Source organism: Camelus ferus, chromosome 12, assembly GCF_009834535.1.
Source record: "Camelus ferus isolate YT-003-E chromosome 12, BCGSAC_Cfer_1.0, whole genome shotgun sequence".
In the NCBI taxonomy this organism is placed as follows: domain Eukaryota; kingdom Metazoa; phylum Chordata; class Mammalia; order Artiodactyla; family Camelidae; genus Camelus; species Camelus ferus.
The window spans coordinates 10375822-10387898 of record NC_045707.1 but is presented as its reverse complement, the minus strand read 5'-3'; the positions used below and the strand labels follow the sequence as shown (position 1 = coordinate 10387898).

General features: G+C 55.3%; 1 protein-coding gene across 6 annotated transcripts in view; it reads right to left on the bottom strand.

Moving 5' to 3' along the window:
• Nucleotides 1-8476: 8476 nt before the first annotated feature.
• The window catches only part of TBC1D22A (TBC1 domain family member 22A), a 242286-nt gene continuing 238685 nt past the window's right edge, over nucleotides 8477-12077 (bottom strand). For 4 of the 6 annotated variants that reach the window (XM_032492502.1, XM_032492503.1, XM_032492505.1 and 1 more), the window contains one exon: nucleotides 8477-10297. In XM_032492502.1, coding sequence (XP_032348393.1) covers nucleotides 10002-10297 — 296 coding nt within the window. In that variant the 3' untranslated portion in view covers nucleotides 8477-10001. The remainder of the gene's footprint in view (nucleotides 10298-12077) is intronic. The other 2 variants (XM_032492508.1, XM_032492510.1) reach the window with 1 other exon arrangement.

The window sequence follows — 12077 nt, the reverse complement described above, 5'->3', positions numbered from 1 at the left end:
TCCCTGTGGCCAGGGGCCTGTCACCCCAGGAGGAGATGCAGGAAAGCCTGCTGCCTGGGGCTCCGGGCACGAGGCCCCCTGTGCTGGCTGAAGGCCCTGCTCCTGCACAATCCCTCCGCTCACGCCCAAGACTCCTCCCTAGGAGGCTGCCGGGGCCTGGGTGGCCAAGGCTGCTCCCTGCCAGGAGGAGGGGACAGAGGTGGCAGGTCCTCTGTTGTCACCTAAGGCAAACGTGGGGGCCAGTGCTAGGTGGGGCTTCTGGAGGAGGGGTGGTGGGGTCTCCAGGGACAGGGATGGAGCCTTGCATGGAGCCTTGACAGTGGCCTTAAAAACAGAAAGGGATTTCCCAGCCAGAGAAAGCCATTCTGAGCAGAGGGAGCGTCCCAGCAAAGGCAGAAGGTGCAGGACAGGACTGCAGGGGAACAGGGAGGGGACAGAGGGCATGGGGGCAGCTGTCTGATGGAGGTGGAGCCGCCAGAGTCAGGTGTCCCACCAAGCCGCGGCCAGTGTCCCGTACCGCCCAGGACCCCAGGTTCCCTACAGGAGCCCGGCCTCCAGTCCCAGAGGTCAGGGCACGGCCCTCTGTGGTCACTGCCCTGTGGGCATCCGCCTGGCAGGGGCTCAGGCTCCCCAGCCCCATCTGTGGCTGTCTATCTCCCCCACTTCCTCTCCACCTCTCTCTCCCTTCCCGCTCCCTCCCTCAGCCTCCTGCTTCTCTGAGGAGCTCACAGGGTCATCTCTGGGCCCACAAAATTAAATATCTGAAAGATGTGGGAACGTATCTTGGTTTCTATGGCAACAGGAGAATAATTCACATCTCCCAGGCAGACTGAAGAAGAACACATTTTTCTTGGCATCATGGGTGGCCAATTATTTTTAATAGCGGGTCAGGGCCGCTGTCCCCAGGTCCCTCTCCCCAACAGCGTTCCCTGGCGGTGGCGGTGGCCTGGTGAGGACGGTGGCCACTGAGAGCTAATTAAGAGACTCCAGCCTGGAGTGGGGAGCAGGGGCAACTTCCTGCCACTTGCCACCTGGGAGACCAAGGTCATACTATGACCATCTTCGTCCTGTGGCCTCGACTCCACTGGGGTGACCACGGAGGGTCACCACGGGGAGGCGTGGGCTTTGGGGTCCGGCCTCCCTGAGCCCAGGCACCACCCAGCATCTCACTTACTGGGGTGACCTTGAACATCATCTGAGTCCACGCCAGTGGGTGTCCTCCCTAGGTCACAGTGCCGGGAAGATAGGAGGCCTCAGTGAACGCTTGCTGAGTAAATGGACAGCCACTCAACCCCATGCGCCAGGCCAGCCCCTCACGACCCCTGCTGGGTAAAACCCCTCCTCTAGGGACGCCTGGGGGCCAGGCCAGCCCAGGCCTCACTGGCTGCAGGGCCCTGGCCTCTCCAGGAGGCCCCAAGCACTGTCATTCATTCGCTCCTCAAATATCATAAAGGACCAGTCAGAGGTCTGGTGGAGGCAGCTCTGAGCTCCGGAACAAGAGGTCCTGGAGGTGGTGGTTCTGGCTCTGAAGAAACAAACAGGTGGGGGTGGAGGAGAAGGAGGTGGGCTGACCTAAGGCATCGGCTCTGGGGATCTCGGGGGCCTCAGGTCCGAACCTAGCCGCCCCCGACTAACGCCCATCCCCGCATCAGAGACAGGTGGACGCGCACTCTCGGGCCTGGACGCCTGCGGCGAGGCCGCGCCCTCCTGGCCCGGCTGCACCTGCTCCGCCCCGCCCCTCAGGGCGAGGAGGCCCCGCCCCCTCCGGGTGCTCCCCTTGGTCCTGACCTGAGCGCCTTCCCTCTCGCGCAGTCTGGGTGCATCTCTGTTTCAAGTTTCCATGTTGGCCTCAGGCGCTTCTCCGCCTCAGACCGAGCTGGTCTCCCACAGAGACCTCTCTCCTCCCCCGCCTCCCTCGCATCTTCTGCTTCCGTGCTCTCGCCAAGCCTGGCTCCCCGACTTCTGAGCAAGCTGAGGTCTGCTGAGTTGTTCCTCTACCTCCATCTAAGAAGAGGCCATGTTCTCTGGGCAGTAAGCACACTGCCCCCACCCCAACTCTTTCTGTTTGTTTTTAAGATAAACCGACCCCCAGTTTGGGTCACTGAACACTAAGGCCCTGGTCACAGGCTGTAATTAACCAGTACAGTCTAAGGTCAGCATTTCCTTCAGTGACTCCTGGATCCAATTTAAAACCACATGCATGCCGGGTGGTCCAGCCCTAAAGAGTTATAAATAAAAGCTGCATTATTAACTCCACAGCACGGAGGTGGGGTTGGGGGCCTGTAGACTCTCAGCCCGCAGAATTGGTGGAAAAAAATAAACAAAACGCGACAAGCAGCAAATAACCCCCCTGTGGCTGCATTCTGGCCTCAGCTCCCCCAAGCCACATCCCTGCTCAGTGGGGGCCGAAGTCAGGCTGTTCCCCGTGAAAAGCACCAGACCCCACTCTCGGCAGACTCCGCAACCGCTCCTCAGGTTCACAGAAGCGAAAAGCACCCTCACAGCTGTGGACATGTAGGCCGCCCCGGCGTTCAAGCCCTCACCCCAGCTGTGCCCGGAGCCCCCAGCCCATGCTTTGCTCTCTAAATTCTGATCACTGGGGTTTGGTAGCATAGGCTGTAAAACCATCCGGCACACCGCCTTCGGAAAGGGAGCCATGTGGCCACCTGTGCAAGGTATTCAGTGACTACTGATCTACTCAGCGTTGAGTTCCTTCTTGAGTCAAGTTTTGGAATTTGTATTTTTTCTTAAAATTGTCCATTTCATCCAGGTTTTCAAATTCATAGGTACAAAAGCCATTCCTAGGACGCCCTTATGAGTTTTTAAAAATTAATAGATTACATTTTTAGAGAAGTTTTGAGTCACAGTAATGTTGAGAAGAAAGTACAGAGACTTCCCACGTACCCCCATGTGCCTCCTCCTCCCACAGGTGCACAGCCTCCTCCGCCATCAGCATCCCCCACCAGCTGCTACGTTTGTTACAGCCGGTGAACCCACATTGACACATCATCACCCGAAGCCCACAGCTGACACCAGAGTTCACTCTTGGTGTTGAACATTCTATGGGTTTGAACAGACGTCTAACGGCATGTATCTGCCAACATGGAATCACACAGAGTAGTCTCATGGCCCTAAAAAATCCTGTGTGTTCTGTCTGTTCTTTCCCCCACCCCACAACCACTGATCTTTTTACAGTCTTCATAGTTTTGCCTTTTCTAGAATGTCAGAGTTGGAATCGCACAGCATGCAACCTTTTCAGATTGGCTTCTTTCATTTGCTAATGAATCTAAGGTTCTTGCATATCTTTTCAAGGCTTTATGAAGCCTTTTCGAGGCCCATTTCTTTTTAGTGCTGCATAACATTCCATTGCTGGGGTGCATCATACTTTACCCAGTCACCTACTGAAGGACATCTTGCTTGTTTCCAAGTGCTGGCAATTATGAATAAACATCTGTCTGTAGGTTTCTGTGTGGATGTAAGTTTTCAAGCTCCCTTGGGTAGATACCAAGGAGCATGTGGTGAGCGTATGCTTAGTTTTAGGGAACCACCAAACTGTCCTCCACAGTGGCCGCACCATGTTGCGATCTCAGAGCCATCATGAGAGTTGCTGTTGCTCCGCATCCTTACCAGCATCTGATGTTGTCAAGTTTTCAGACTCCCGCCATTCTGTTGGGTATGCAGCGATGCCCCGCTGCTGGTTTAGTCTGCGTTTCCCTGATGACTTGAGATGCGGAGCACCTTTTCATAGGCTTACTTGCCATCTGTGCATCTTCTCTGGTGAGGCGTCTGCTCGGTTCTTCTGCCCATTTTTGAATCAGGTTGCTTGCTTTCTTGTTGTCGCATTTTAAGAGTTCATTGTGTATTTTGGAACACAGTCTTGTATCAGATTTGTTTTTCCAATATTTTCTCCCAGTCTGTGGCTTGTCTTCTCATTCTCTGATAATTATGATTTTTAAAATTTCTTCAGTATCTGTAGTTTGCCTCCTTTTTTTCCTTAATGTGGTTGAATTTTATTCCTTAGACATTTTTCTGTTTTTCATTCAGCATATATTCATTCAACCCCTGCTACATGTACATGCTGTTTTTGAGTGCTGGAAACACATCAACTGCAAAACAAAGGCCCCTGATGACATCGCTGGTCTAGTCTAAAAATTAACTTTGGTTTTATCAGTGATTTCCGTTATTTGTGTTTCTTTTCTACGGCAGTAACTTCTGCTTCTTTCTTATTTTAATCCTTATGAGTTTTTTTCCTGCACTTTTGCCCTCATTCATTGTCCAGCTTAAGCGGAATGTTGAGCTAAATTCTTTTAAATATTTGTCTTCCTATGATGTATTTGAGGCTATAAAGTCTCTAATTACTACTTTAGCTGCATCCCACAAGTGTTGACATTTTAGACTTTACTATTGTTTTATAATTTCCAGCAGGATTCCATTTTTCACTTCAGTGGGTTATTTATATGGGGACTTGGGCATTTAAATGTTCTCTTCGGTTGTGATTTCTAGTATCATTGCATTGTGGACAGAAGGCACAGGTCTGTATATTGTCAAGATTTCCTTTTGGTTTATTGAAATTCCCCTTATAATAGGCCAAACATTTGTAAATGTTTTTCATGTGCTGGAAATAAATGCATACTCTGTGGAAAGCAAAATTCTTTCTATTACATCAAACCATCATTCTTCTTTAAATCTCTTTTTTTAAACTGTTTCCCCTGTTGGTCCACACTTTTCTGTAAGAGACGGGTTCACACGTCCAGTTATGCTGTGGGAATGTCACTCTCTGCTTTCTGTCGGGGTCATGATGCCCTGTTTACACAGGCCCAGGGGTCACCCAGGTCCTCTCTTCATCGTAGGACACACCCCTTTGTCCTTGTGAACGCTCTTCAAAACTCTTTTTAGGGGAATAGATATTCTCAGCCTTCCTGTTGTTCGGTTAGTATTTCCTCACATTTATTTTTTTCATCTTCTTACTTCAAATCTTGTGCTGTTTTTTTTTTTTTTTGGTGTATCTCGTGTAAATAGTACACAGTATTTAAAAAGTATAATGTGACTCTCTCTGAATTAGGAATTTATTCATCATGATCACATCAGATCATATCTGAACTCCTTGGACAGTGTTAATATTTCCTCTTTACCCAATTTTTCCTTTGCGTCTCCCCACCTCCTTTCCTGTCTTCTCTTGACTTGATCAGTTTTGTTCATTAGCTTTCTTTTTCCTCTCCTGGAAGTTACACTCTATTTCTATTCTTTCAAGTTATCCTTAACTTTTTGTTTGTTCTTTGTTTCTTTGGTGGGGGAGGGTAATTAGGTTTATTTTTAATGGAGGTGCTGGGGATTGAACCCAGGACCTTGCGCATGCTAAGCACATGCTCTGCCACTGAGCTATACTTTCCCCCAAGTTAGTCTTAATTTTTTTTAAATAATTTCTTATAAACGTGTATTTTCTAAGACGTTCTCAAGTCAACCAGGTGAGTGGGCACCTGGACTGGAGAGAAGTGGTCGTTTTGCCAACACATCCGTTCATTGGGCAGCAACGACTGAAGAATCCCACCAGTGGAAACTAACGCTGGGAAAGTGCTCAGAAACACACGTTTATCAGCATCGTTTGCAATAGGAAAAAAAACCCTGTTATACAGCAAGGGGATAAACAAATTATGTTAATCCACACATAGAATATTATGCAGTCATTCAAGTCATGTTTCTGAGGAATTCTAATGACAGGAGAAAATGCTTCTGATGTTAGCATCACAAGATGTCCTCAGCAGGTCCCTTTCTGTCTGTTTCGGCTGCAGCAGGAACAGGAGATGCGGGAGGGGCCGCCTCAACTCTCTGAGCAGGAGGGAGGACTCAGGGATGGAGATAACGTGCCCCCCACACTGAGGCTGACCACACCAAGAGCTGGCAGTGAGGATGTCAAGGAGCAAACAAGAACCCTCGTAAGCCCCAGGTGGACACGTGAATTGGAAAACGTCTTTGGCCAATAGCTGGTCATCATCTATTACAGTGGAAGACACAGACGCCATGTGGTCACGTCCGTCCACTTCTGGGCGAACACCCAGCAGAACTGTGGGCACGTGTCTGCCAAGGAACCTGCATGCAGATGTCCAGGGCAGCAGTATTTACAATAGCCCCAAATGGAAACAACCCCAGCGTCCACCTGCAGTGGGAAGGACACGCTGAGGTCCGCGCATCTGTGAGAAAACAGCGGCACTGGGAGAAACCCGAAGCCCGGCTCCCCAGCCACGCGGACAGGCTCACAGACAGAAACGTCACTTGCAGAAGGGTCGGTCCTGTGTGACCCCCCAGGATGACACAGTTTAGGAAGGAGCAAAGCCACACTGCGGTGTCAGAGCTCAGGGCGGCATCCTCCTTGGGGAGGGGCATCAGGGGAGACTGGGGGTGTGGCCAGCGCTGCCTCCTGACGGAGGTGGTGGCCCCCTGTTGGCCTTGTGACAACTCACTGTCGCTCGATTTGTGTTGTGCGGTCTGCTGTGAGTACCCTACACCACCATTTTAAAGTAAAAACAACAAAGATCATTGCCAAATCTTCAGGAAAAAAAGTACAAAGCTTAGGAGGGTGGAGCTCAGTGGCAGAGCATGTGCCTAGCATGCCTGAGGTCCTGGGTTCAGTCCCCAGCGCCTCCATTAAATAAACAAATAGATAAATAAATAGATAAATAATCTGTTATTACTTCCCCCCCAAAACCAAAAAAACAAACAAAAATAAATTAAAAAAATATAAAGACTAAAAAGAGTGTAGTGGTTTTCTATTGCTGCTAACAATTACTGCAGACTTAGCCAGGGTGGGTCAGCTGCTCAGAACTCTCATGATTTCATTTTTTTTTTTTTTTGGACTATGAGTGATGTGGACATCTTAACAGTCACTGTATCTCTTCTTTTTGTGAATGGCCTATTTTCCGTGCTGGGCGCACTTTTATTTGCAGGAGTTATTATTGCCAGACTTATTTCCAAGACCTCTGTACGTACGAACGAGTTTAACTGCCTCACCGGTTGCAGACCTGCTTGCCGAGCTTGGTGTGATTTGCCTTTGTCCGCTGAGGTTTTTGAGCTCTGCTGGTCACTGCAGCGCGTTCTCCCGGTAGCAGACGGTAGATGTTTGTCATCTCTTCTCCTTTATTGTTTTGGTCCCTGGCACCACTCCATTTATTTCTATTTTGAGTATTTTCAGGGGGTGGTTTAGTTCTTGAATCCATTTATATGGAATTTACTTGGGCAAATTTTTTTTTAACTAAATGAATGATTAGCCTCAGTTTGACAATGAAACGGGCTCAGGAGCGGGATGCTTCAAGCACAGTCACACGGTCACGGAGTGGCTGCGAGCACTCCCTCCTTGTTGAGATCACCTCCGTCCCAGGGACAGGGGCTGGGGAGAGGCTACAGGAGGAGTGAGACAAGGCCTTGCAGCTGAGGGGGGCAGACCCCGTGGGGCTGGAGGGAAGGGGACGAGAAGAGTTGGTGGGGAGAGGGTCTGCTGGTGGGGCGGGAGCAGGGAAGCTCAGGGAGGGCCGCAGCTGCCTGACACTGGGAGCAAACCCCACTCACCAGCAGCCCTGAGAGCTGGCCCACGGGGCTGCAGGCCCAGCAGAAACCCCTGGCTCCAGGTGGACAGGCCGGAGGCCCAGGCGAGCTGTGGCCTGGCAGGTCCCGCCTTCCTGCAGCACGTCCTCCCCGCCACCGACTCCGTGTCAATGGGACCGGTTTGTTCAAACACAGGGAATCCCCCCGTTTCAGGTCCACGGTCAGCACCAGCACAAGAGCTCTTCCCGCCCACCAGTCACTGCAAAAGCACAAGTCCCTCAGCCCTCTCCCAGCCCCGCCCCCCGGACCCCATTCTCCCTGGCACCGGACCTCGGGGGGGCCGGCTGCCCCATGGGCTCCCTCGCAGCCATGGTGCAATGGGCAGGGCCTCTCCTGGTGCGAGACACTGCACAGGGACGGCTACCACCCAAAGCCAGGGGAGGGGCTGGACATTCAGGGCTGGGACAAGACGGACAGTCTTGTCCCCAGTCCTAGGAGCAGGGAAGATGGGCCGCAGACCCTGGTGTCTGCCCCAGGCAGGCGTCTGACAGACTGGCCAGATGGGGAGGCCCCTTCTAGTCCCAGGCCTGGCAGAGGGTCAGCTGAGGGCCAGCCTGGATCCTGACCCCGAGGCGGTGCCGTGGGTTTGGGCTGCAGGTCGAGGCTGGATCATACCCACCTTGTGTCCTCAGCTCCCTGTGAGGCCCTGGTGGGCTGCCCTCCCCCGCCCCCCCGACCCCCACCAGGCCTGGCGTACTGCAGGCGGCCTGTGTGGAGAGGCCCAGACCCTGGACTGTCCAGCAGCAGCTGCCGGGCTGGGCCAGTGCCCATGCCCCTGGCTCCCAGCTCTTGCCCGGCCCCGGGCCAGACAGCCAAGGCCCCTGAGCGGCTGGGCCGGCTCCCATCCCTTCAGGAAAGTCCTTGAATCAAGGATCGAGGCTGGGGGTTTCACTGCATCTTTATTCCTTGTTCAGCACATTGTATTCCAGACAGAACACCCTTAATCACTTCAGATTGATCGGCTCAGACCCCAAGGACCCTCGTCAACACCCCTCACATTCAGTTTCAGGTTTACACACACATGAAAATAGGCACTCGGCCTCAGTGAACTTCACAGACTCTTCCTATTTGAAAAATAAACTGTCTCTGGAGGCACATCCTTTGAGTCCCCAGCGTTCTGGCGGTGCAGGCAGCCCGGGCTACCGGCGGGCGGGGCGGGGCGGGGCTGCCTGCACCCAGCGGCTCTTCCTGGAAGGGGCTGCCTGGCGGGGGAGCAGCCACAGGCCCGGGGTCTGGGGGGGCGGGGGGGGGCGCTCAGGGTCTGGTCTAAGGCAAGCGGTTGCTCTGCTGACTGGGAGCTTCTGCCGTTCGCACAGGGTTTTGTGCTGATCTCTACACCACATCTCATCACCCAAGAACCCTTTTTTAAAACAAGGAGCGCACACCCATCCCACACGTGCATCTGCGCTCCCAGCCGCGGCCTCACAGCCTCCAGGCAGCATCCTGGTGCCTGAGCCGTGTGAGGACAGGCAGTGGCCCGGCTGCTCCCGGAGGACTGGCCCGCGGAGGCAGACACGCCTGCAAGCGGGTCGCTGAGGCCAGGGCTCCAGGGTCAGAGCCCCAGAGGGGTGTCCACGTCGCTGCCAGCCACACGTCTGTGACAGGTGCTCCTCTGCCCGGGCAGGGAGCGTGTGAGAAGCCAGACCGGGCCCGCGGAGCCTCGGGCAGGGCCCGCCTGGGACCTTCCGCCCTGGGCTCCCTGCCTGCGGACCAGCCAACAGCAGCAGCAGCAACTCTGCCTCCAGGCCCCCGAGACGCAGAAAGGGCGCCCCGAGAGGCCGGGTCCTCTCCTGGCCCCGCGGTGGCAGGTGGACGTGGAGGAGCCCTTCATGGCTCTGCGGCCGGACCGTCCCGTCCAGGGAGCCCAGCCGAGCCGACGCCCCGCACCTCCCGCAGAACAGCTCCCGCAGTGCGGCCTGCTCTCTCTTTGCGGAGGTGGTGGATAGAAAGTAAGGCAACTTCCAGCGGCCTCGCCCTGCCCCGCCTGCTCGTCAGAGCCTCCCAGGCCCTCGCCCGAGGCTTCCAAGCCAAGGGCAAGCCGAGAAAGCAAGTACACAGCAAAACTAAAGTGACGGCGGTCACAGACACCCGCCTGCTGGCAGAGGCCGGTGAGAGCCCAGACGTCGCAGGGGAGTGCAACGCTTCACTTACTGTTTTGTGTTTTATTCTCTCTCACTCAACAGAATAAAATTTTTCACTTTCCAAGTAAGAGTGAGATGACGCCACCCGCTCCGCCCCAGCGCCCAGACAGCAGCCTCTCCCAGAGGGCCGGCCGCCCGGCTGCCACAGGCCCACGGGCCGGGCTCCACGAGGGGGTCATTTGGCAAGGAGGCTCCAGGAGGGGGCAAGGAGGCGCCGGCCGTCTTGGGCCGCACGGCAGGGGCCCCCCAGCTCTCTTTGGTATCTCAGAAAACAAGACAGCCCAGCCCTCCCCGGGCCCTGGACCGCAGCCGGCGCCCCGTCCCCGTCCCGGCAGGTCGCTCCAGCAAGGCCTCTCCCTGGCCACAGGCCTCCAGCCGGCAGGTGGGGCGCGCTGCCCAGGGCGGGGGAGGCCGGCTGTGGCGGCCCGGGCTCACTTCTTGTAGTGATTGGGGGCGTCGGCGAAAGCAAACTTGAGGCGGTAGGCCTCGGCCAGCAGCAGGCTGATGTCCTCGTCGCCCCAGTGGGCCGTGGGCAGGTTCTGGAGGAAGAGTAGCAGCTCCTGGGGGGAGACAGACAGCCCGGGTCAGAGGGGGTGACCAGTGGGGTGGGGGTGGGAGGGGGGCTCCCTGCCCAGGGGCCCCAAAGAAACACACCGAGGCCGCAGAGGGCTGAGCAGAGGGGCTCCGTGGCTGTCCAGCCCCCATGGATCGTGTCCCCTCCCAGCGCAACCCCAACAGGCCCCAAGCCCTGCAGCCGGGAGGGAGCCCACGTGTGCTGGGATGCAGAGGGCCATGCCACCTGGCATGTCACAGCCACAGCCTCACGTAAGCGCTCTCCCAGGGCCCCAGGGTCCAGGCACCACCCCGCTCAGGAGGTTCAGAGCCTGGCTGCTGTGGGCACTCAGGACACAGACCCAGAAGCCAGGCCTGGGCTCGAATCCGGGCAGTGCCGCCTCCTGGCTGACCACCCCGGTTCCTCGGGGCCTGAGGAGGGTTCCCAGCTCCCACCTGGGCCATCGGCGCTTGGCGACATGGCGGCCCTGTCTGTGCCAGGCCTGCCGTCCTCACAGGCCACTCCCCCCGACCTGGTGAAGGGCCCTCTCCCCACTCCCGAACACAAGCCTCTCTGCCGATGTCGCCTCCCTGTTCCTGCTTCCCCTTCCTCCATCCCATTTCCTTTTGCATTTTGGACACTTTCTGGGGGCCTTTAAATTGAATTCACAGAGCAAATTTCCCTGGCAGAATGTCCCCGGGGACACATTCACATCAATCTGCTGTCTTTCACCATTAGCTGCGACTTACACGGGTGCCAATCCAATTCTGAGCAGGTCGTAAATAAATACCTTTGGTTTTATTTTTAATCCACTTCGCTTCATATTATCATGACCTCGCTCCTTGCAAGGTGAGAAGCAACACCCTCCCATCATGGTAACTCGCCAACTCCACCGCGCACTCAATTTCAGAATCTAATTTAGTCCCCGGGTTCACTGGATAAAGGGAGAATCGAAATGCCCAGTGCTCCGTGGCCTGCAATGCTAAAGAAGGAAAAATCTATCTGGGTGACCTTTACGGGAGGCGGTGAACACAGCCAAACACGCCCTTAAATACAGATTTCTTTCTTTAAGAGGCCTGTCTTATTTACGCGCTGGGCAGAGGCATCTCGGGTCCGGGAGCCTCGGCACAGCTCAGTCGCAAGCTGCTCTGCACTAACCACATCATTCGGGGAAAGGGCCGTCGGTCAGGCTGCTGGCGCTGGGTCACGTCGCAGGGCACCCGCTCTCCAGGGCAGCGAGGGCCCAGTCCAGCAAACTGGAAGGGCGATTCAGTTTTTATCGTAACTTTTCCATAAACAGTGCTGTGACCACGTTAGCAGATCCAAGAAGGAGAGGTTTGCTGGCGACACCACTGTCACAGAGAATCGAAATGAGTCAGGTCCCTGGGTTCTCCTCTCCCCACGTTCACGAGACGCTGCCACGGCAACAAAGCCGTGGCCCAGTGCACCCAGGGCTCCTGCCACCCTTAACAGCCTGTGTCACCTGTGTCCTTCCACAAAGGCAAAAACTGTCTGTGGTGGTCGGTGGGGGTTCAGAGTGGTGGCACCGCCCCCGCTGCACAGCCTGAGGCTGGCAGTTCTCGGCCCTAAGCACACGACAGTCACCCCCAGCCCCACTGAAGGCAGCAGCCCGAATCCCGACTGTCTTTGTTCTCAGTGTGAGGACTGGCTTTGACTGTCCTCTGGACGCTGAACGTCACATCATGGGCATGTGGATCGTGGCCGGCCCGTTCCCAGGCAGTCCCCCGCAGAGGCCCCGCCAGCACCTCCCCGGGAAACAGGGAGCC